The sequence below is a fragment of the Solanum dulcamara genome, chromosome 10 (assembly GCF_947179165.1).
Source record: "Solanum dulcamara chromosome 10, daSolDulc1.2, whole genome shotgun sequence".
Taxonomy (NCBI): domain Eukaryota; kingdom Viridiplantae; phylum Streptophyta; class Magnoliopsida; order Solanales; family Solanaceae; genus Solanum; species Solanum dulcamara.
Genome location: NC_077246.1, coordinates 10,052,409 through 10,077,658, shown reverse-complemented (window position 1 = coordinate 10,077,658; position 25,250 = coordinate 10,052,409). Strand labels below are relative to the sequence as shown.

At 38.3% G+C, this 25,250-nt stretch overlaps 2 protein-coding genes across 2 annotated transcripts; both read left to right on the top strand.

The window, feature by feature from the left end:
• The first annotated feature begins 767 nt into the window (after nt 1-767).
• On the top strand, nt 768-4,356 carry LOC129905025 (uncharacterized). Its single transcript, XM_055980423.1, has 5 exons — nt 768-774; nt 1,093-2,570; nt 2,652-3,581; nt 3,658-3,825; nt 3,902-4,356. Exons 1-3 carry the CDS (start codon nt 768-770, stop codon nt 2,736-2,738), a joined length of 1,572 nt encoding a protein of 523 aa, XP_055836398.1. The 3' UTR covers nt 2,739-3,581; nt 3,658-3,825; nt 3,902-4,356.
• Nucleotides 4,357-24,386: 20,030 nt separating this feature from the next.
• Nucleotides 24,387-25,133, top strand: LOC129905023 (E3 ubiquitin ligase BIG BROTHER-related-like). Its single transcript, XM_055980422.1, has one exon. The coding sequence runs from the start codon at nt 24,387-24,389 to the stop codon at nt 25,131-25,133; it is 747 nt and encodes a 248-aa protein (XP_055836397.1).
• The last annotated feature ends 117 nt before the right edge of the window (nt 25,134-25,250 follow it).

Below are 25,250 nucleotides of genomic sequence, written 5' to 3'. Positions count from 1 at the left end.
TAAATTGGTTTGATTATGATTTTAATCAATAACCAACCATGAACACCCCTACTTCTCACTCCAGATTTTTCTCACTTCTCTCTAAACCTTTGCACCTTCTCACTCTCTCACTCCAGAACTTTGAACTTTTTCATCTCACAAAATACGTCGGAGTAATTTTTGCCTCACTAAGAGGTGTAATCGAAGGAGTAAAGAGGTTTTGGTGAAGCTTTTGCTCGATTTGGGTCAGTTACAGTTCTTAGTGGTGAAGCTTTTGCTCGATTTTGTGAAGCTTTTGCTCGATATTTTCGATCTTGTCTGAAATTCTTACCAAGGAAGTGATTATACACCCTTTATAATGTGTTATTGTTTGTTTTCTTTGACTAGGGTTTCGCTTTGTCATATTTTCTAACTAGGGTTTCGCCGTAGTTTTCGACTGAGCTTCTGAACAGGGAATTGTTTTCGTCATAGTTTTCAACTATGATTATTACTTACTGAATGTAATATTGTTTACTTGATCAACTTATGCATGCATGAGTACTAGGGTTTCTGGTAATTAGTTCAAAAAATTAGGGCTTTTTAGTAAAATCAAGATTCTATGTATAATTGAATGTTTGTGAGTATCATCAATATTTTAGGTTTCTAATTCATATATTCTATTTTGGTATTGTTAAATATTAAAATTTTATGCATATTTCCATACGTGTAATTGTATGCTTGTGAATATTCATATATGTTGACTCTGTTGTTAAATGCTTGTCATTATTATTGTGGTTATAGGTTGTCAGATGGCTTGTAAGTACCTTAAGGTTCAAATTTGGGGGTATGTTGGTAAGTGAGGTAGGTCGTCCAATATATGTTGGGGGTAGGACTGAACATGTGTTCAATGTGGATGAAGATCATTTGTCAATTCCTAACTTGCAGATTATGCTAAGTCTTTTGGAATTACTAAGTTAGGAAAGACTTACGTAGTTCCATCTCTAGGGAGTGATCTGGTTGAATTAAAAAAAGACAGGGACATTTATGATATTGCAGTGTTTTTGCATAGTGGGGACACCATATATATTTATGTGTATGATGACTCAATGCTAGAGGATATGGGTCCCTCTTAAGGGAAAATTAGTCAAGATTTGAGTCAAGTTGGTGAGTCTTTTAATGCACTTGGAACTAGGGAATATGACAGTTCTTTAATTAGGCAAGCAAAAAATCCAGATCTAGGATTAGCTTCTTCTTCTTCTTTGAGTCAAGATCTAGTGGAGAATGAAAGAGTTGAGCATGAAAGGGCTGATGATGAATCTTCAATAGATTGGACTGATTCTGAAGAAGAAGAAGAAGTTGTCCCTTTTGTCCAACAAGAAACTGAACCTTCTGTTCAAGAAGAAGTTGAACCAACTGTCCATGAAAATGCAGAACATGATATAGACAATGATGGTGAAGATTTTGACCAGTCTGTTGACTATGGTAGTAATGTGCATGAGGAATTGAGAATTGTGAAGGAAGATGTGAGAAAGTTTAATAGAGAAAATAGGAGGAACAAGAAGAAGGAAAAAACAAAAGGATTTTTAGGTGAAGTTGGACTTGATGAAGGGTATGAGGGTATTGAAAAAGGCAAGAAGAATTTTAAGAGTAACCTAATAGAGGATGAGCCATACTATGACAGTTCTGATTGTGATAATTATCAAAGTGATGATGACTTACTACCTGTTTCTAATGATGAACTTGAAGGGGGGAGTTTAAGGGGAAGAAAAAAGAGTAATAGAGTGATATATAATTCTACTTGTGATGTTGTAATATGGCAGTGTTGGTTGGTATTTGAAAGTGTAAAGGAATTTAGAGAGGCAGTTACAAAATATGTTATAAAGAAGGGGGTTGAGTTAGACAAATATGTGAATGAGAGTACAAGAGTAAGAGTGAAGTGTAAAAGTGGTTGTCCATGGTTGTTGTATGCTATCAAGGAAGGAAGAAGTGAGAACTTCACTATCAAGACCTACAACCCAAGGCACAAATGTACCAGAACCAACACTAATTTCCTCTGTAATTCTAAGTTTTTATCAAAGTATCTGAAAGATAGGATTATCTCTCAACCTAGGATCAAAGGGTGGGAAATTCAGGATTGGGTGAGGAAAGAGTTGAAGGTTTATGTAGGCAAGACAGTGTGTTTAAAGACAAGAAAATTAGTTTTGCAGGAAATTATAGAGGACCATGTGGCAGAATTTAACAGAATCCTAGACTACAGGGATGTCTTTCTCCAAACAAATCCTGGCAGCATTTGTGTTGTGAAACTTGCATATTCAGATAATGGGATGAAACAGTTTCACTCTTTCTATATATGTTTTGATGCTATGAAAAGGGGTTTCCAACAGGGATGCGGAAGATGTATAGGGCTGGATGGGTGTTGTTTAAAAGAAATTTGTAAAGGTCAACTCTTGATAGCTGTTGCTAAGGATGGAAACAATCAAATGTTTCCAATAGCATGGGCAGTAGTTGGTACTGAAAGCAAGGATACTTGGAGATGGTTCATGACCATTTTGCAAGATGATCTTAATCTAGGAGATGGTTCCCGGGTCAATATTATTAGTGATATGCAAAAGGTAATTCAATTTCTTTATTTTTGTCTTTAATTTAATTTGAACCAAATTTATTTAACTTTATTATTTTGTTTGAAACTACAGGGACTAGTAGCTGTTGCAGATGAAGTATTTCCGGAATGCGTGCTAGGCACATATTATCTAATTGGTCACAAAACTGGAGAGGCATAGAAAGAAGGAAGATATTCTGGAGTTGTGCTAGAGCCACTTTTGAGGCACAATTTAAGCACAACCTAGATGGTCTAGCAAAGCTGGGAAGAGGTATTGTTGAAGACCTTATCAATTACAACAAGGAGAAATGGTGCAAAGCTTATTTCAAGACTTTTTCCAAATGTGATAGCGTAGATAACAACATGGCAGAGAGTTTCAATGCTTGGATCTTGGGACCTAGGAACAAGACTATTGTTTCTACGTTGGAAGAAAGCAGAATCAAGTGATGAATAGGGTGAATAAGTCAAGAGCATTTGCTAATTCTTAGATAGAGAATATATCTCCAATGGCAATGATGGTATTTAATGCCAATGTAACAAGATCAATGCAGTGTAACATTGATTGGAATGGTGATGAAGGATTTGAAGTGTTAGAAGGGACATACAAGCATATTGTGAACTTGGGACTACAGAAATGTCGTTGCAGATCTTGGGAGTTGAAAGGCATTCCATGTACATGGTATAGTAGCAATGAACCACCTGAACGTGGATGCATCACAAGCAATTTCAAGCTGGTACAGAAAAGAGACATATCTGAAGGCTTATTCTCATTTTATTCAACCAGTTTCAAACATGAAAATGTGGCCAGAAAGTACAAATCCAATAGTTGAACCACCTGAGGTAAGAAAAATGCCTGGTAGGCCACCAAAGAACAGAAGAAAAGAGATTGTTGAAGTGAGAAAAGCTGGGAAGTTGCTAAAATTAGGGATAGTTATGACATGTTCAATCTTCAAAAGAGTAAATCATAACGACAAAAGTTGTCCAAAAAATCCTAAGCCTAAGTCCACACCAACACCCACACGAGGTATACTCACATTAACTTAGACTATTACAAATTGCATTACTTATTAACTTAGTTTCTTGTTCTATGGTGTTTTCAGTCACAACAGTCCTCCACTGGAAACAAAAAGGGTAGAGGCCAATATGAAAGAGCAAGTAGCAACAATACCCGTAAGGCAAAAAGAAGAGGTGAAGGAAGTGGTTACAAGAGGCCAAGAGTTGTGGGACAAGGTGTATTTGTTTCTGATATTGGATATATTTGTATTAATGTAAGTTTCTTATAATATTATGAATATTGTATTCTCAAATGTGAGTTCAAAAATAACTAAGTTGTTAATATTTCAGCAAGGAATGGCTAGTAGTAGGACGGTTAATACTGTGGTACAGAGTTCTGCACATGTGACAGGTGATATTGGTTATCAACCTATCAAGGGACTGAAGTGGAAAGGCAAACAAGCAATTACTCAAAGAGAACTTCAAGTCTGAAGTGTTATGCATTGTGTTCAAACCAGATCAAGTGCTGCTGGAATTCAGACAAGGGCACAAGCCAAGGGAAAATCTCCCTTAAAGAAATCTTATTTTGTTAATGTGTGGTTGGTAACTGTTAATGTACTTTTGGTATATTTAGTACTTGTGGTTGTTCAACCAAACTTAAATTAGTGACTGTTTTTGTGTTTTGGTGATTGACTTTTTAAGTATTATGGTGGTGGTTGGTTGAAAGAATGAAGCACTATGTTGTGTTTCATGATCAAGAAAAACGTATGGAATGCCACTACTTATATTATTACTATGTTTTATTATCACTCTCTCTTTGTATTTTTGTATGTTTATGTAGTATTACCTATTCTATGTAGTTGTAGTTTTACGAAAAATGGGAAAAAAGATGTATTGAATAGACATCAGCAACAATATATATATTGCTTTAATAAGAAGAAACATACACGTCATACGTTAATAACATTTTCACTAATCAACTACACACGATATGAAAGAACATTATGACATTACATATCAAACTATTACGCAAAATCAGTTTTAACATCCTTCTACACTCCAATTGCTTTTGTTGTTTGTTGGTCTTATTCAACAGACCCAAAATCACAACATTTGCTTGGTTGGAAAATTTTGGATCATACCAATCGAAAAACTTACAAGGAGTTCGAAATAAGGATTGCATTACATAAAATCAAAGTTAAAAAAATTACATAATACGAAATGAAAAGAAAAAAATGAATAATACATACCCCATAGTGCCTACAACCAAGGAATCTACGTCCGGGGTTGTCACTTGTCCATGAAATTCTCACAATTGGAGGACTCCCACATGAACAAACAAGTCTTGCAAAAGAAAGAAAGTGGGTTCTAAGAAATTTGAAAAGGTAGAGAAAAGCAAAGAAAAATGGGTGAATAAATAGAAATGGTGGAGAAGAGAGAGAATGTTCTGAAAATGGAGAAAAAGAACAAAGAAAATTGGATATTTTAACTTTTTTTTACTGTTGGAGACTGTGATGTGGCAAAGATATTACTCCCTCATGCGCCTGATTGAGTTTGTACTCAATTTCTATGCCATGTGGACGCTGCAGGGGTACGCGATAGTTAAATAAACGAGTTTAGAAGGGGTATTTAAAATGAATTATAGTTTAGGTGTGCATTGAATAAAAAACCTCAAGTTCAGGGGGGTCTTTAGCCATTCTGCCATGATAAGAACTGTAATCTAAGAAAATAAGTGGTGTTCGATTAGAAAAGAGAAAATATTGTCCTAATGGCATTTAGATATAATCTAAAAAAATACTATAACCTTGCACTCTAACGCATGTCCTGACCCAACATAAGACCTGACCTGACAATAACCCAGCACCCAACCCCAATATAAATTTGGGATACAACCTTGACCTCGACCCCAACGTTGCTGACCCTAGACTCTAGACCGAGACTGTCGCAGTCCAAAAGTGGACATGATGACACTCGTCTTATCTCACCAAGGCAATTCAACCTAAAATCCGATTAAACAGATAAATGCGGAAGTAAAGAGGAAATGCAACCTTAACATAACGAAATATGTTGATAACTTAAGCAAACTCTTAATACCCTCAAAATCTAATTATCACGTGTACAAGCCTCTAAGTATTACATTAGATTAGAAAGAAATACAAGTCTCAATGTCTTTGTGTCTGAAGTAGAACAAGAACATAAATAAAGTGTATGAGATATCCGCCAAAATGACAAACAACTACCTCACTCTCCAACTGGAGCCACAGACGTAGAAAAGTAGGAGGAGATATCAATAGGATCTGGGCTCAAACCTACATAAATGTAGAAAGCAAGGGTGAGTACCAATCAACATGGTACTCAACAAACAAATTATTAATTCTAAGTAAAGACATATTGAACACGAGTACCCATCACATACCATCCGAACCTTCTCAAACTACAACTTGTATAAGAAACAACCCAACCTAGCGATCCTCACTCCATATCAACAATACACGAAAAGAACATCACAATTTGCACTTCAACACACACATAATAGTATTTAAGTATAATCACAGTTCTTCGTTAGTTAACAATCACAACTCACGCCATAAGTTGCGAATATCATAATATAAAGACAAGTGTACTGCAATGTAGTGTAATGTCAAATAGAGTGATACATATCTGTCCTAATAATACACATGCACTGAATCATCGGTTCAAAAATAATGGGGGATCTTCAGTCCATGCACCTGTCACGACCGTATGGCTCGATCCCTTCTCTCTCAAAATGAATATGCAACGGATGTGTGGCCTGTTCATTATTTCCTCTCAATATGAATCAGCCACGTACGTGTGGCCCGTTCCTTATTTTCTCTCAATATGAATCGTTCCCTATTTCATCTCATTCTTACAATTCATGTACACAACATTGACACAACCTCGGTGCAAGTAAATAGGTACAAATACTCAATGAGAGAAACACAATGAGAGGAATAACACTTTCATAGTCACAATCCAATACAGAAATGTCATCACAACATCATGTTTAAGTTGATCAACTCATTCGAATCATTCAAGCAACCTTACTTCACAAAATCAACAATTTCTTCTTTTACCTTGCTTTTATCGTCATTAGAGTTTATTGAATAACCATCAAAGCACGATATATGAACCCTTTATCAATCCTCATTACTCTCATGCATACAATGACATACAAGGTTCAATATACTTCAAAAATATTTATAAAGTCCACTTGCCTCAATTCAAGCATGCAATCACTCTGCAACTTGAGTTTTTTCCTTCCGACGAATCTTCAAATAAACACAATCACTCCCAATCTGAAACTAACAACACTCCTAGACCAAATTCTATATTTTTGGAGTTAGATAGAACTGACAGAATTCTATTCCGAGACTCGTAGTTTGGTTGGTACCAAAAACCACTTCTAAACAACTTAAGCCTTTAAAAATTCAGAACTTTCAAAAATCATAACTTTTCAAAAAAATTCCAGAACTAACTTCGTAAACTAATCAAGCATGAATCAGGACAACTATCGACAGGATAAAATAGTAATATTTCAAAATTTTCAAAAATGATATTTAGGGTTATTATAGAGATCCAAACTCAAGCTTGATGTACCAACCCTGAGACCCAAGATTCAAACTCGATCCTTGACCTTGAGACCCAACCTGACCCCGACCCTAACCTTGAAACCCGACCCCTAGATCCAACCTTACCCCCTGACGAGGAAAATTAAATTCCTTAAATCTGTAACAACTCCAATTTCACAATAAAAACTAAATATTATATTCACTAAACTCAAAGTTATAATGGGAAAATGAAACCAACAATGAAATTGCAGAACAACAATTGACTAATAAAACAAGAAACTATTGAAGAAGATAACTGAAGGGAGATAAGAAGCTTAGACTCAATGAAAGGGATAAGAGTACTAGATATTTTTCTCAACAATTTGCCTAATCCTTCTTCCTAAACCTTAGTCCCTTTTAACCAGTTGATAATTGGGCATGGATCCCAAATTAACCTTTGTGAAGGCCTTTTGCTCCTATTACTTCTTCTTGGCCCAATAACTAAGTCTATGACATCCATATTTATATTGTGTTGGGGTAGATTCATAACAAAATCCAAGTCATGAATATTCAAGAATCAAAAATCAATTTTGCTACTTCAAGAAAGAGAAAGCCAATTTGAATTTTGCTACTAGTTGTCAAGTTTATCTGTTAAATAACTCTAGAATAATTAGCTATAAAGAAAATGAGTTGTCAACTATGAGTTGTCAATGAGTTAGGTTATAAGTTGTGTATGAGTTGTCAATTAGTTGTCATTAAGTTGTACAAGGCTTTTGAAGCCTATAAATAGAGGCAATGACCTCTAGCTATGTGGTTTTTAGTTTTTTTTTAAATCTTCTATTAGTGAAACTTTGAGTTTTCTTTTAAGATCTTGGATTAGATCTTGTGTTTTAAGGGATTTGGATTAAACTCTTTCTTTCCATGGATTCGGATTGCCTTTAAGGTGTTATCTTACAACACGTTGAAGTTGTTCCTTGAACAAATTGTGTTGCTTACTTTAATCATCACATTAGAGAATTTCTCTAAAACTTGTGCTACATCAGCTTGGTATCAGAGCCGGTTGATCAAGCTATAATTTTTGTTATCTCTTGAAGGAAATATGCCACAAGCTATGGAGGATCTTACAATGAGGATGAACAACTTAGAAGAAAGATTGAATCAACAAAACATTGCTCTTCGTGAAGAACTCACGAAGAGGTTTGAAGAACATTTTTATTAGTGAGAAACAATCAAGGAGGTGTTGCTGGAAATCAAGGAATCAACATCAACAAAGCAGAAAATCAACAGTCATAACAAAGAGCGATAAATATAAATGTCAATCGGAGACAACATCGAGCTCAACATGTGGAAGAGGAAGATGATGTGGAGGAGCATGATATTTATGCACAACCAAGAAGAGGTTATGCAAATGGTGAAGATATTTACAAGATTAAGGTAGAAATCCCAACTTTCAATGGTAATGTAGACATTGAAGGGTTTCTTGATTGGATATACGAGATGGAGACATTCTTTGATATTATGAATATCCCTCCAGAATGTTGAGTAGACTTGGTGGCATATAAATTGAAAGGAGGTAATGGAGCTGGGTGGAATCGTCATCAAGAAGTGCTTCTTTGAGGGGTGAAAATCGTGTAAGTTATTGGCCACAAATGAAAGTACTTCTAAAGACTAGGTTCTTGCTATCAGATTATGAACAACTCTTGCACTTGCAGTTCCATAATTGTGTTCAAGGCAATCTGTCTATTTCTGATTATACAGATAAGTTCTTAAGGTTACAAGTAAGGTGCAACATTTCTGAAAATGAAGATCAACAAGCCGCAAGGTATATCAATGGTCTAAGTGATTCGATCCAAGAACGTCTTGGCATACAACAAATTTGGTCTATAGATCAAGCCCAAACTCTTGCCTTAAAGGCTGAGAGATCTTTGAAGACCAAGAAGCCCTATAGAGCCCTTTCTTATTCTCGTCCTGAGAATATATCCCTAAATTCTCCACACAGAGAAGAGGTGAAATCTATTCCATCTAAAGGGAAGAAGACCGGTAAAGGAACATCTTCTAGCAAAAACCTTGAGAAGCAACCATCTAATATAATCAAGTGTTATAAGTGTCATGAAAAAGGGCACATATCTAGCAATTTTCCAAGAATGAAGTTTGTCAACACCACTCGTCGTGATGAAAGGGATGAAGAGGTGGAAGACTATAAAAGTGAAGGTGAGCCCGAACTATATGAAGAAGAGGGAGAAAAAATTATATGTGTGGTTAAGAGCCTTCTATGCTCAACTATGCAACTTGAAGAGTCACAATGAAAGAGGATATTTGAAAGCAAATGTACTATGAATGGGAAGGTATGCAAATTAGTAATTGATAGTTGCAGCTGTGAGAATTTAGTTTCTGAAAGCATGGTGAAACACTTAAATCTTGAGACTCATGATCATCCGAATCTATATACTATTAGATGGCTCAAGAAAGGAGTGAAGATCAGGATCCCCAAATAATGTTGGTTACCACTTTCATTGGGTAAGCATTATCGCTCAAATATTTTATGCGATGTGGTTGATATGTATGCAAGTCATGTTCTTATTGGAAGACCTTGGCAATTTGATGTGGACGCCACACATAAAGGGAGAGACAATTGGTTTTCTTTCATTTGGAACAAATGAAAGTTTATTATACTTCCGAACAAAACTCTTAATAATGCTTCTAAAGAAAACGAGAAAAGTATGCTATCTATTACTCAAAATTCAAAAGAATTTGTTCAACATTTGAAGGAGTCAAAATTATGTGCCGCATTAGTTGTAAAAGGAGATGAGCAACCTGTGAAAGAAACTCCAGTGGAGATGCAAAGTCTATTATCTGAATACCAAAGCATACTTGGGGAGCCTCAACATCTACCTCCTATTAGGAATATTCACCATCGAATTAACTTTGTTCCAGGTGCTAGTCTTCTAAATTTACCACATTACAGAATGAGCCCAAAAAAGCATGCTATTTTGAAAGAAAAAGTAGAAGAGTTATTGCAAAAGGGGCATAGTAGAGAAAGCATAAGTCCATGTGTTGTATCAACACTACTCACACCAAAGAAAGATGGGTTTTGGTGGATGTGCACGGATAGTAGGGCTATCAATAAGATCACTACCAGATATAGATTTCCTATTCCACGCTTAGATGACATACTTGACCAATTGAGTGGAGCAAAGGTATTTTCAAAGCTTGATCTAAAAAGTGGGTATCATCAAATACGAATTAGACCTGACGATGAATGGAAAACTGCGTTCAAGACAAAATATGGGCTATATGAATGGCTAGTTATGCCATTTGGTCTTTCAAATGCACCTAGCACTTTCATGCACTTAATGAATCAGGTTCTTCATCCATTCTTATCACAATTTGTAGTTGTCTATTTTGATGATATACTAATTTATAGAAAGAATATGGAGGAACATTTTGAACATGTTAAGAAGGTGATGAATGCATTGAAGGAGAATGAACTCTACGTCAACTTGAAAAAGTGTGTGTTCCTTGAAACAAGGTTGGTTTTCTTGGGCTTTGTTATTTCAAGTGAGGGAGTTCAAGTTGATAAATTTAAAGTAGAGGCAATAAAGGGCCGTCAACTCCAAAGTATGTCTCTGAAGTGAGGAGTTTTCATGGTTTAGCCATTTTCTATAAAAGGTTCGTGAAAGAAAAGTTTAAATAGGATAAAAAAGCTGAAGCTAGGTTCATGGAGATTAAAGAAAGGCTCCCACAAGCTCTTATTTTAGCATTACCAGATTTCAACAAGATTTTTAAATTAGAATGTGATGCTAGTAGAGTAGGCATTGGGGGTGTTTTATCACAAGTAAGGAAACCCATTACTTTCTTCAGTGAGAAACTAAGTGAAGCAAGACAGAAATGGAGTACCTACCAACAAGAGCTGTATTATATTTACAAGGCATTGAAGACATGAGAGGTTTATTTATTGCCTAAGGAGTTCATTGTCTACATTGATCTTTAATCGTTGAAGCATTTTAGAAATCAAAAGCATGTGGATTGCATGTTGGCAAGGTGGGGAACCTACTTAGAGAGATTTAATTATCTTATTGTCCACAAGTCCGGAGAAACTAACCGGGTGGCAGATGCTTTAAGCCGACGTGTAAGTCTCATGGTTTCTTTTAAAGCTGAGTTACGGGGAGTAGATCAAATAAAAAAATTGTATGAAAATGATGAAGACTTTGGGCAAATCTTGATGAAACACATGAAAGGGCTACCATTAGAAGAGAATTTTGTGGTACAAGATGGATATCTCTTTAATGGAAATCACTTATGCATCCCTAGAAATTCTCTATGGGAAGTTGATCAGAGAGATACATTCAGGTAATCTTAGTGGTCATGTTGGTTGTGACAAGACTATCGCTAATATGGAAGCACGCTATTATTGATCACAACTTAAAAGATATGCTGGTAAGTTTGTGCAAAGGTGTCTCGTATGCCAAACATACAAAGGTCAGGTCCAAAACACTGGACTATATATGCCATTACCAGTTCCAAGTGCACCATGAGAAGATCTATTAATGGATTTTGTACTTGGTTTACCAAGGCCAAGGTATGGGCATGATGCTGTTTTTGTAATAGTAGACAGATTTTCTAAAATGGCATATTTAATTCCTTGTCGTAAGATAATGGATGCCCATCATATGGCTAATCTTTTCTTTAGAGAAGTCCTTAGACTACATGGTGTTCCAAGATCAATTGTTTCAGACCGTGATAGCAAATTTCTTGCTGTATTTTGTCTTACATTATGGAGGCAATTCAATACAGTGTTTTCAAGCATTGCACATCCACAAACAGATGGACAAACAGAAGTGGTGAATAAATTTCTTGGTAATTTAATTCGCTGCATATGTGGAGATAAGAAAGGACAGTGGGATTTAGCTTTATTTCTTGCCGAGTTTTCCTACAATAATTATGAACATAGATCTACAGGCCGTAGTCCATTCTTCATTGTCTACACTAAAGTTCCAAGACATGTGGTTGATTTAGTGATGTTGCAAACAAGGGAGAATTCAAGATCAACTATGAACTTTGGTGACAACTATTTGGAATTATTTAAAGAGGTTCAAGATATATTAGAAGCATCAAACAAGAAATACAAGCAATTGACAGATAAGAAAAGGAGGCTAATATCATTCCAAGTTGGTGACCAAGTAATGGTATGCCTTAGAAAGGAGAGATTGCCTACTAGTGTTCATGGAAAACTAAGGCAAAAGAAATATGGACCATACACTATTCTAAAGAAGATTAATAATAATGCCTATGTGGTAGATTTGTCAAGTGAGATGAATATTTCAAATATTTTTAATGTGGCTGACCTATCACTCTATCATCCAAAGCAAGCATTTTACGAAGAAAACTCGAGGTCGGGTTTCAAACAAGTAGAGGAGAATGATGAGGAACATCAAATTCCTTAAATCCAAGTCATGAATATTCAAAAATCAAAAATCAATTTTGCTACTTCAAGAAAAAGAAAGCCAATTTGAATTTTGCTACTAGTTGTCAAGTTTATCTTTTACATAACTCTAGAATACTTAGCTATTAAGAAAATGAGTTGTCAATGAGTTGTATTTGAGTTGTCAATGAGTTGCGTATGAGTTGCCATTAAGTTGTACAAGGCTTTTGAAGCCTATAAATAGAGGCAATGACCTCTAGCTATGTAGTTTTTAGTTTTTTTAAAATCTTCTATTAATGAAACTTTGAGTTTTCTTTTAAGATTTTGGATTATATTGTAACACCCCTCAAAAATTTTCCCTAAGATTCGGACCCTTCTTGTATTCGTGTAGAGTCGAACTTATCTATTATGAAGTATATGCTTGAGTTAAGATGAGTCCCTGAGACAATTAAAGAGTGTTGGAGGTGATGTGGGGTCACAGAGGACCCCTAGGACCAAGCTAAGTCCAAAAAAGGTTTGTCGTGGCTAAGTTTAGGATGAGTTTGTATAAGAGGTCGACTTCTAATGACCCTATCTTTTAAAAGACGACAATCTGGGTGGCCCACGACCCATCAAATTAAAGGTCGTCTAGTCTTCTTTCCAACGCCACCAAGAATGTAATTTTTGGAGTTCGGAGTCAAAAGATACGACGATCCCGAGATAAACTAGCACGACAGGAATTTCAGGCCTGGGGTTCAACTACTAGGAATCTGGGCTTGGCGCCGCAGTGGCGCGATGCGCCACTATTGCACCAGGAACAAGCCTCAGTAGTTTGTCCCCTGGCGTGGTACGCCACTACGAGATGTGCAGGTTTTTTCAAGCCAAATTTCCAGAAACCAGAAATTTTGGCCTTGGCGCTATAAGGGCGCGACGCGCCACTATTGCGCCAAGAATGTGCCTCAGTAGTTTGGTCTTTGGCGCGGCGCGCCACTAACCGATGTGCAAGTTTTTAGGCGTAATCAACCTGGCACTGCAATGGCGCGACGCGCCACTATCACGCAAGGAGCGTTTTAGCCTATTTTTCAGAACTTTTGAGTAGGGGAAATTTGAGAATTGTCCCACATTATATATGTATCATCCTTGAACATTTTAGGGACATATTTTCAGCCCCACTCTCTCTCTAGAAAAGCCCTAGAAAACTCTCTCTTCTTCATCATCATCTTCTTCTTCTCCTTTTTCAACAAAGGTTTGTCCCAAGAGCTTCAAGACTCCAAGTTTCCATTGAAGGCCCAACAACAAGGTTTCTTCAAGAATCTATTCTAAGGTATGTAAGGCTATCTAAAATATGGGTTGAGTCCACCCATGTTCCCTATACCTTCCTTGAGAATAAATGTCCATAGGAATGGAGTTTCTTGCTAGGGTTATGTTCAATGAGTCTTGTCATCTATTAAATTGATTCTTGCTATGTTGATGAGGTTGAGTCAAGAAACTTCTAAAAAGAGCCTTTATGTGAGTATGAGTTGATGAAGATGAGTTGTTAAATATGTTTTATTAATCTTCTTAACTATGTAGATTATGATAAAGGATGTTATTTTTCTTTAAAATGTTGCTTATTTTCAATTGTCCATTTAAAGCCTTGAAGTTGTGATGAGTCTCAAAGACTAATCAAATGGATGGAGAAAATGATTGGTTATGTCTATATATTACTATAAATGTGCATTTAAATTACTCTTGAAAGATATGATTATGAGATGTGTGATTGTGATAGAGTTGATGAGTTGACAAGGTTGAAATGAGACTTGTCGATATGATTTGATTGAGTTGATTGGATGAAGTTTTATGAGCATTGAGTCTTAGGAGGAGTATCGAGCACCAAATTGGGTAAGAGTATAGTCCATATTCGAACTCAATAACTACGTCGCCAAACGTAGGAGGGGATTGAACCGTTAAAGTCGGATGCTTCCCCAAATCTATTGTCGTGACATTATAGGACTTGGTTGGATTGGATCAATGATTGGTTGATTCGTTCATACCCTGGCAAAGTATGAACGGACGAGGCAACAACGTCGGTTTGTTGTACTTTCACTGGTTCATAAATGATGGTTGTCGGATAAGAGAAACTCCCAAATAGGTCTTGATAGTACTCTGAGTCGTATTGAGTTGATTTGTATATGATTTGGTCCCGTCAAAACTATATTCTTGCTTAAACTTAGGACGCTTGATTGAGTTGTTATTTCTCTTAAGTTCAGATTCTGAGTTGATTTGATTCTTCCTTGACGTTCGTTCCATTCGGCCATTTTACATACTCGTACATTCCATGTACTGACGCCATTTAGCCTGCATCATTTTATGATGCAGCGACAGGTACTAGATATCATCAACCGACGCTCCGTTGAAGATCCATATACACTCCCAGCCAGTTGGTGAGTCCTCCTAGTTTCCGAAGGATGTTGAGCTTTCTTGTATAGTTTTGTTGTCGTTTCCTTTGTTTTGATTGTTGGTAGCCATGGGTTTGTCATTGGCACCTCCTAGACTTTGATAGAGGCTTCATGGACTAGAGTGTGGGAAGGTTGGACTGCCATTTTTTTTAGAAGTCTTATTATATTTGTTTTGATGAGTTGATAGTGATTGGCCCTCGGCCCTTACATTATGAATAGCGTGTCTATGATTGAGTCTTCCTTTGAGTGAATGTGAATGAATGATAGTGTGACTTAATCAGGTGGTTCGCTTGAAGGCCAGAAATGGCTTTTGAGTGCCGATCGCGCCTAGGGTACCCTCCCGGGGTATGACAATAATGGTATCAGAGCACAGAGTTCAAGAGTCCTAGGGAGTCTATGAAGCTGTGTGTAGTAGAGTCTTGCTTATGGGTGTGTTGTGCACCACACTTATAATCAGGAGGCTATAAGACATTAGGAATTGTTTCACTTATTTTATACTCTGAAATCGTGCGATAGAGTTAAACTCTATAAAACTCCTTTCTAATTCGTGCATTTATACGTTACAGATAATGCCTCCTAAATGTACGACTAGCCAGAGAAATGTTGATAACGTCAAGATGCCTCAATCAGAGGTACGCCCAGCAATGGCTAGAGGCCGACCTGCGAGATATGCGAAGGCACCTCAAGTGCCTGCTACTCCACCTGTACCCACTTCAGAGGCAGATTTTCGAGGGGCGATTGCTATGCTCACTCAATTAGTGGCTGCCCGAAATGGTAACCAGAGTTCGCTGACTCTTAGCTCTAGTTCCCAACAGCCGTCGACTGCCACCAGAATTAGCGACTTTCTGAGGATGAATCCGCCGGCATTCACGGGTTCTAAGGTTGATGAAGATCCCTAAAATTTTATTGATGAGATGTGGAAAATTATGAAAGCTATGTATGCTACGGAAATTGAAGGGGTTGAGTTGGTGTATTATCAACTCAAAGATGTGACAAACATTTGGTATAATCAATGGGAATAAGGTAGAGGTGAGGATGATGAACCTGCTATGTGGGATGAATTTGAGGGAGCCTTTCTTGACCACTTCTTTCCCTGAGAATTGAGAGAAGCAAAAGTGGAGGAGTTTGTAAATCTGAAACAAGAAGGAATGACAGTTAAGGAGTATGGTCTGAAGTTCATCCAGCTGTCCAGGTATGCTCCAGAGATGATCCCAGATTCGAGGTCGAAGATAAGGAAGTTCGTCTCCGGATTAGGGAGGCATGTGAAAAAAGAGTTCAAAGCAGCATTGTTGATCTCAGACATGGATATTTCGAGATTAATGGTGTATGCTCAACAGGTGGAGGATGAGAAAAGAAAAGACAGAGAGCAGCATCTGAACAAGAAGGCAAGATCAGTGGGCCATGAGAATGAACAGAGGCAAAACAAGGGCAATAGGTCCTTCTCCCATAAGAGGCCTTCCAACTATGCCTCATCCACAGCAAGTGCACCTATGTCGCAGAACAGGTATGATCGGTAAGGACAGAGTCGTCAGAATTTCAGACCCCAGGGTTCTCAATCCCAAGCTAGCGTGGTTCAAGGTTCGCAGGGGAAGCCACCATGCATCAAGTGTGGTAAGCTCCACTTGGGAGAGTGCAGAGCGGGAAGGGTTGGTTGTTATAAATGCGGCCAAATAGACCATTTCCAGAAGGAATGTCCAGCATGGGAGAACAGAGCCCACTACTCTACCACCGCACCACTAGCTAGAGGTAATCAGAGGGACACTACTTCAAGTACGAGCAGAGTTACAAACCGTCTATATGCCATAGGTAGTCACCAAGATCAAGAGGACTCTCCAAACATCGTGACGGGTATGATTCGAGTCCTTTCTCTTGACTGTTATGTTCTGATGGATCCGGGTGCCACACTATCTTTTGTGACTCCTTACGTGGCTAGTAAATTTAATAAAATTCCTGAACGTCTTCATGAGCCTTTCAGTGTAGCTACTCTTGTCGGTGATTCAGTCTTAGCGGAAAGAGTCTATAGAGATTGCACTGTGTCAATTCATCACAGGGATACCTTGGCTGACTTGGTTGAGTTGGACATGGTTGATTTCGATGTGATCCTTGGCATGGACTGGCTTTATATCTGTTATGCCTCTATTGATTATAGGACTCAGATTGTCACGTTCAAATTCCCGAATGAGGCGGTCATAGAGTGGAAGGGTAGTCCTGTTGTGCCTAACGGTAAGTTTATTTCCTACCTTAGGTCCAGAAAGCTAATCTCAAAAGGGTGTATCTATCACATTGTCCGAGTGAAAGATAATAATATTGAGTCTCCATCCCTCAAGTCGGTCTCGATTGTCAATGAGTTTCCCGATGTCTTTCCCGAAGATCTGCCTAGAGTCTCTCCTAATAGGGAGATCGACTTCGGGATTGATGTTCTTACTGATACCCAGCCTATCTCAATTCCTCCATATAGAATAGCCCCAGCTAAGTTGAAAGAGTTGAAGGAGCAGTTGAAGGACTTGTTAGATAAGGGATTCATTAGGCCGAGCGTCTCACCATGCGGTGCTCTCGTCCTATTTGTGTGAAAGAAAGATGGGTCCCTTAGAATGTGTATTGACTACAGACAGCTGAATAAGGTCACCATAAAGAACAAATACCCTCTCCCCAGAATAGATGACTTGTTTGATCAACTACAGGGTGCCACTTATTTCTCAAAGATAGACCTGAGATTCGGCTACCATCAGTTGAAGGTGAGGGAATGTGATATTCCAAAGACCATTTTTCGGACTCGTTATGGCCACTTTGAATTTTTGGTCATGTCCTTTGGGTTGACTAATGCCCCCGCAGCTTTTATGGATCTCATGAACTGGGTTTTTAAACCATATCTTGATATGTTTGTGATTGTATTGATAGATGATATTCTGGTCTACTCCAAGAATGAAGAGGAACATGCTTATCATCTTAGAGTCGTTTTACAAACTTTGAGGGACTAGGTATTGTATGCAAAGTTCTCTAAATGTGAATTTTGGCTTACATCAGTGGCCTTCTTAGGCCACATTGTATTTGGAGATGGTATTCAGGTTGATGCTCAGAAAATTAAGGCAGTGAAGAATTGGCCCAGACCCACATCCCCGACAAAGATAAGGAGCTTCTTAAGTCTGGCCGACTATTATCGAAGGTTTGTGGAGGGGTTCTCATCCATATCATCACCATTGACTAAGATGACCCAAAAGAAGGCTAAGTTTCAATGGTCCGATGTTTTGAGGAGAGTTTCCAGAAATTGAAGACCAAGCTAACCACTGCTCCTGTTCTAACCTTGCCCAATGGAACAGAGGGCTTTGTGATCTATTGTGATGCATATAGAATTGGGTTGGGCTGTGTACTGATGCAGAGGGGAAAGGTGATGGCATATGCTTCAAGACAACTTAAGGTTCATGAGAGGAACTACCCAACTCATGACCTTGAGCTGACAATTATAGTGTTTGCGCTTAAAATTTGGCGCCACTACTTGTACGGAGTGCATGTTGATGTATTCATCGATCAAAAGAGCTTACAATACGTCTTTAGCCAGAAGAAACTCAACCTGAGGCAAAGAAGATGGCTTGAGCTACTCAAAGACTATGATATAAGCATCCTCTACCATCTAGGTAAAGCTAATATTGTTGATGATACTCTTAGCAGGTTGTGTATGGGTAGCACTACCCATATAGAGGAAGGAAGGAGGGAATTGGCAAAGGAGGTACATATATTAGCCCAATTGGGAGTTCATTTGGAAGAGAACAATGAAGGCAGAGCTACTGTTCAGGATTGGTCTACATCCTTACTTGTGGCAGAGGTAAAGGAGAAACAAGACCGAGATCCCGTCCTTCTCCAATTGAAGGGAGTTGTTCACAAACAAAAGGTAATGGTTTTTACCAAAGAGGGAGATGGTGTGTTGAGGTACCAAAATAGATTATGTGTGCCATATGTCGATGATATTCGAGGAAGGATTATGGCCGAGGCTCACAGTTCCAAATACTCTATTCATCCCGGCTCTACAAAAATGTATCATGACTTGAAGGAAATCTATTGGTGGAGTGGGATGAAGAGAGATATTGCGGAATTCGTTTCCAGGTGCCCGAATTGCCAATAGGTGAAAGTCGAGCATCAGAGGCCATGTGGTTTAGCTCAAAACATAGAAATTCTGGAATGGAAGTGGGAGATGATCAACATGGACTTTATCACTGGGTTGCCAAAGTCCCAAAGGCAATATGTTTCGATTTGGGTAATTGTGGATAGGATGACAAAATCAGCTCACTTCTTAGAGGTAAAGACTACTGACACCGCAGAGGATTATGCAAAATTATATATACAGGAGATCGTCAGGTTGCATGGGGTTCCCTTGTATATCATTTCAGACAGAGGAGCTCAATTCACTTCCTAATTTTGGAAATCTTTTCAGAAAGGACTGGGTTTGAAAGTGAATTTGAGCACGATATTTCATCCCCAGACGGATGGACAAGCAGAGCTCACCATTCAGACATTGGAAGATATGTTGAGAGCTTATGTGCTTGACTTCAAAGGAAATTGAGATGATCACTTACCTCTCATAGAGTTTGCATATAATAATAGCTATCATGCAAGCATTCAAATGGTTCCTTATGAGGCTTTATATAGGAGGAGGTTTAGATCGCCAATTGGATGGTTTGAAGTTGGTGAAGTTAAGTTGATTGGGCCTGACTTTGTTCACCAAGCCATGGAGAAGGTGAGAGTTATTCAAGAGAGGCTAAAGACAGCCCAAAGCCGCCAAAAATCTTACACCGACATGAGGAGGAGAGACTTAGAGTTTGAGGTGGGTGATTGGGTATACTTGAAGGTGTCGCCCATGAAGGGCGTCATGAGGTTCAGAAGGAAGGGGAATCTTAGTCCTCGATATATCGGCCCTTACCAAATTTCGAGGCAGATTAGGAGTGTTGCCTATGAGTTGGAGTTACCCTCAGAACTAGCCTCTATTCATCCGATGTTTCATGTTTCGATGTTGAAGAAATGCTTAGGCGATCCCTCGTTGGTAGTCCCTATTGATAGTATTGGAGTTAAGGATAGCTTATCCTATGAAGAGGTTCCGGTCCAAATTCTTGATCGCCAAATTCGCAAACTGAGGAACAAAGAGATCGCCTTAGTCAAAGTCCTATGGAGGAACCAAATTGTTGAGGAAGCCACATGGGAAGCGGAGGAAGCCATGAAATCTAAATATCCACATCTATTCGTGCCTACCGATGAGAATGTTGAAGGTAATGTCCATTTTCTTGACTTAAAAATTGTTTGCGCATTATGAGTTTGATTGGTAAATTATTTGAGAATTTGATTGACTGAATGACTGAATTATGATTGTGATTTGTACTCCAAGTCCATTCTTGGTTACTCGTCATTCGAGGATGAATGATCCTAAAGGGGAGATAATGTAACACCCCTCAAAAATTTTCCCTAAGATTCGGACCCTTCTTGTATTCGTGTAGAGTCGAACTTATCTATTATGAAGTATATGCTTGAGTTAAGATGAGTCCCTGAGACAATTAAAGAGTGTTGGAGGTGATGTAGGGTCACAGAGGACCCCTAGGACCAAGCTAAGTCCAAAAAAGGTTTGTCGTGGCTAAGTTTAGAATGAGTTCGTATAAGAGGTCGACTTCTAATGACCCTATCTTTTGAAAGACGACAATCTGGGTGGCCCACGACCCATCAAATTAAAGGTCGTCTAGTCTTCTTTCCAACGCCACCAAGAATGTAATTTTTGGAGTTCGGAGTCAAAATATACGACGATCCCGAGATAAACTAGCACGACAGGAATTTCAGGCCTGGGGTTCAACTACTAGGAATCTGGGCTTGGCGCCGCAGTGGCACGATGCGCCACTATTGCACCAGGAACAAGCCTCAGTAGTTTGTCCCCTGGCGTGGTACGCCACTACGAGATGTGCAGGGTTTTTCAAGCCAAATTTCCAGAAACCAGAAATTTTGGCCTTGGCGCTATAAGGGAGCGACGCGCCACTATCGCGCCAAGAATGTGCCTCAGTAGTTTGGTCTTTGGCGCGGCGCGCCACTAACCGATGTGCAAGTTTTTAGGCGTAATCAACCTGGCGCTGCAATGGCGCGACGCGCCACTATCACGCAAGGAGCGTTTTAGCCTATTTTTCAGAACTTTTGAGTAGGGGAAATTTGGGAATTGTCCCACATTATATATGTATCATCCTTGAACATTTTAGGGACATATTTTCAGCCCCACTCTCTCTCTAGAAAAGCCCTAGAAAACTCTCTCTTCTTCATCATCATCTTCTTCTTCTCCTTTTTCAACAAAGGTTTGTCCCAAGAGCTTCAAGACTCCAAGTTCCCATTGAAGGCCCAACAACAAGGTTTCTTCAAGAATCTATTCTAAGGTATGTAAGGCTATCTAAAATATGGGTTGAGTCCACCCATGTGCCCTATACCTTCCTTGAGAATAAATGTCCATAGGAATGGAGTTTCTTGCTAGGGTTATGTTCAATGAGTCTTGTCATCTATTAAATTGATTCTTGCTATGTTGATGAGGTTTAGTCAAGAAACTTCTAAAAAGAGCCTTTATGTGAGTATGAGTTGATGAAGATGAGTTGTTAAATATGCTTTATTAATCTTCTTAACTATGTAGATTATGATAAAGGATGTTATTTTTCTTTAAAATATTGCTTATTTTGAAGTGTCAATTTAAAGCCTTGAAGTTGTGATGAGTCTCAAAGACTAATCAAATGGATGGAGAAAATGATTGGTTATGTCTATATATTGCTATAAATGTGCATTTAAATTACTCTTGAAAGATATGATTATGAGATGTGTGATTATGATAGAGTTGATGAGTTGACAAGGTTGAAATGAGACTTGACGATATGATTTGATTGAGTTGGTTGGATGAAGTTTTATGAGCATTGAGTCTTGGAAGGAGTATCGAGCACCGAATTGAGTAAGAGTATAGTCCATATTCGAACTCAATAACTACGTCGCCAAACGTAGGAGGGGATTGAACCGTTAAAGTCAGATGCTTCCCCAAATCTATTGTCGTGACATTATAGGACTTGGTTGGATTGGATCCATGATTGGTTGATTCATTCATACCCTGGCAAAGTATGAACGGACGCGGCAACAACGTCGGTTTGTTGTACTTTCACTGGCTCATAAATGATGGTTGCCGGATAAGAGGAACTCCCAAATAGGTCTTGATAGTACTCTGAGTAGTATTGAGTTGATTTGTATATGATTTGGTCCCGTCAAAACTATATTCTTGCTTAAACTTAGGACGCTTGATTGAGTTGTTATTTCTCTTGAGTTGAGATTTTGAGTTGATTTGATTCTTCCTTGACGTTCGTTCCATTAGGCCATTTTACATACTCGTACATTCCATGTACTGACGCTATTTGGCCTACATCATTTTATGATGCAGCGACAGGTACTAGAGATCATCAATCGACGCTCCGTTGAAGATCCACATACACTCCCAGCCAATTGGTGAGTCCTCCTAGTTTCCGGAGGATGTTGAGCTTTCTTGTATGGTTTTATTGTCGTTTCCTTTGTTTTGATTGTTGGTAGCCATGGGCTTGTCATTGGCACCTCCTAGACTTTGATAGAGGCTTCATGGACTAGAGTGTGGGAAGGTTGGACTACCATTTTTTTTAGAAGTCTTATTATATTTGTTTTGATGAGTTGATAGTGATTGGCCCTCGGCCCTTACATTATGAATAGCGTGTCTATGATTGAGTCTTCCTCTGAGTGAATGTGAATGAATGATAGTATGACTTAATCAGGTGGTTCGCTTGAAGGCCAGAAATGGCTTTTGAGTGCCGGTCGCACCTAGGGTGCCCTCCCGGGGCGTGATATATATCTTGTGTTTTAAGGGCTTTGGATTAAGCTTTTGTTTTCCATGGATTTGGATTGGCTTTAAGGCGTTATCTTACAACACGTTGAAGTTGTTCCTTCAACAAATTGTGTTGTTTACTTTAATCAGCACATTAGAGAGTTCCTCCAAAACTTGTGCTGCATCACCCCCGACCTCAGATCCGATCCTGATCCCAAGGACCTACCTCAACCTTAAACCTTAACACGACCTTGAGATCAAGCTCGATATTCTAACCACAAGACTTGAGACTCAATCTCGACAATGACCCGACTGCCAACCTCAACTAAAGACCCAACCCCGATAACTACCCAAGACCTAACCTCAATGTCAATATCCAACCTCGACAATAACTCGAGATTCGACCCAACTTTAACCCGAGACACGAGACCTGACCTTAACTTCGACACCCAACCTCGACCTGACCTCGAGATTCAACCCTAACTCCTGACCCTAAGACACGACCCAATTATGAACCCTACATCGAGACTGGCCCTAAGATCCAACCCTAATACTCGAACCCAACCCTAACAATGACATTAACACAAAATTTAGCGAGTCTCAAGTTAGGGTTTTGGTCTTGTGTAGATTTAGGGTCAAGTCTTTTGTCAGTTCATTATTGGGGGTTGTTCATAGTTTATGGTTGAAATTTGAGGAGGGTGTCGATTCAAGTGTCAGATCCCAAGTTAGGGTGATGTTAACATCTCCGAAGTTGATATTCACAATTTTTCAAACTGTAATAAAAGTGAATGATCTCCATAAAATTGTTGGTGAATATACCACAAATTGGGGATAAGCATAAGCTAAACTAACACCGACATTCTAGCGATTCACCTCAACTTAACTCGGGTCTTATTACCCCTCCCCCCCCCCCCCAAACTCAAGTTTTCTGTATTTTCTTGCACATTCTATGCTAACATGACACCTTTCAACCAGGTAAAGTTTGATGCGTTATATAACACGCGCCGCCACGTATGTAAATATTTTAAATTATAATTTTTTTAAAAAATTAGTTTTTAAAAATCTTCTTATTTTCTTTATCTTGTCTTTAAACTAAGTTAATACATATATATTTTTAAAAATTCTTTTGCGTTGTATTTAAACTTTTTTTTTTCAATTTTTTTATCTGGAATTTATTGTTTTTTCTCTTGTATTTAAATGTACATTATACACGAGGGGAGGAAGTTTAAAGTTGAGAGCAAATTCTGAGAACAGCTCTTACGCTACAACAGGGGCGGCCGCGCAAAGATAACAGCCTAAAGCGTGTAAAAACTGCTCTAAATAAAACGTGTAAATAACCTATAGTCCTAACTCCTACGTATAAAAAGAATTCCAATTCCCATTTCCTATAGGCTATAAATTAATAAAACGAATTATCTCTTTCTTGTTTATTTTTCTCGTTATGTAACAAAAACCACAGAAAAAAAAAACCCTGAGAAACATGTCTGAACAACATCAAGTTGCCTGTTTTTGTTCTCGTACGTTGCCACCTGACGTTTCTTACTTGAATCGACTACAACAACAGCCTTGAGTGCCTGTTGATTATAGTTTCATGACTCGTTTCAAGTTTGAGGATTCAAATCTTGGTCATATTGTTGATGAAATTGAAGAAGAAGCAGAGGAGTTCGAGAATGACATATCCGAGTCGATTCTTGATCATAGTTTTGATGAAGAAATTATGGAAGAAGAAGAAATAGAGGAATTCGCGAATGACGTATCTGAGTCGATTCTTGATGAAGAAATTATAGAAGAGGAGGAGGAGGTGTTTGCGAATGATGTATCTGAGTCGATTCTTGATGAAGAAATTGAGGAGTTTGAAGTTGATATATCTGAAAATATGGAAACAACAATGGAGTATGATAGACATCTTCTTAATGAAGGCTATCAACAGCAAGGACTGAACCAAACAAGTGGAAGACTGGCTAGGACGGCTCGAATGAGAGTGAATACTAACTACGTTCATTACAGAATTCAAGTGCCACAATTGATTCTTGATGACATTGAAGAAGAAGAGATGGAGGAAGAAGACGATACTAATGAGTTTGTGGATCAAGACATGTCTGAGTATTTCGAAACAAGTACATATTATGCTACTCCTGCTATGGATATAGATGGTGATGATGAAGAGGAGGAACAAGAAGCATGTGCTATCTGCTTACTTGAATATAAAGATGAAGATACCATTGCCATACTTCAATGTGGTCATGAATTTCATGATGAATGCATCAACAAGTGGTTGCAAAGGAAAAAAACATGTCCTTTTTGTAGAGCTTCAGTTTTTGCCCACAACACACGATGACTGCCTACATTATTCTTATTAGAATAGTGATTATTGACTCTCTACTCTATCATTGCAATCACAAATTTCTTTATTGTAATTTTTGGCCATGTAATCTGTTTATATAATTGACTTGTG

What these genes read in the sequence shown, in the direction of transcription:
- LOC129905025 (XM_055980423.1), top strand. An exon ending in TTATTAGTGATATGCAAAAG is followed by an intron (nt 2,571 to 2,651) that starts GTAATTCAATTT and finishes TTGAAACTACAG; the next exon opens with GGACTAGTAGCTGTTGCAGA.
- LOC129905023 (XM_055980422.1), top strand. Translation starts at nt 24,387, where the DNA reads ATGACTCGTTTCAAGTTTGAGGATTCAAATCTTGGTCATATTGTTGAT.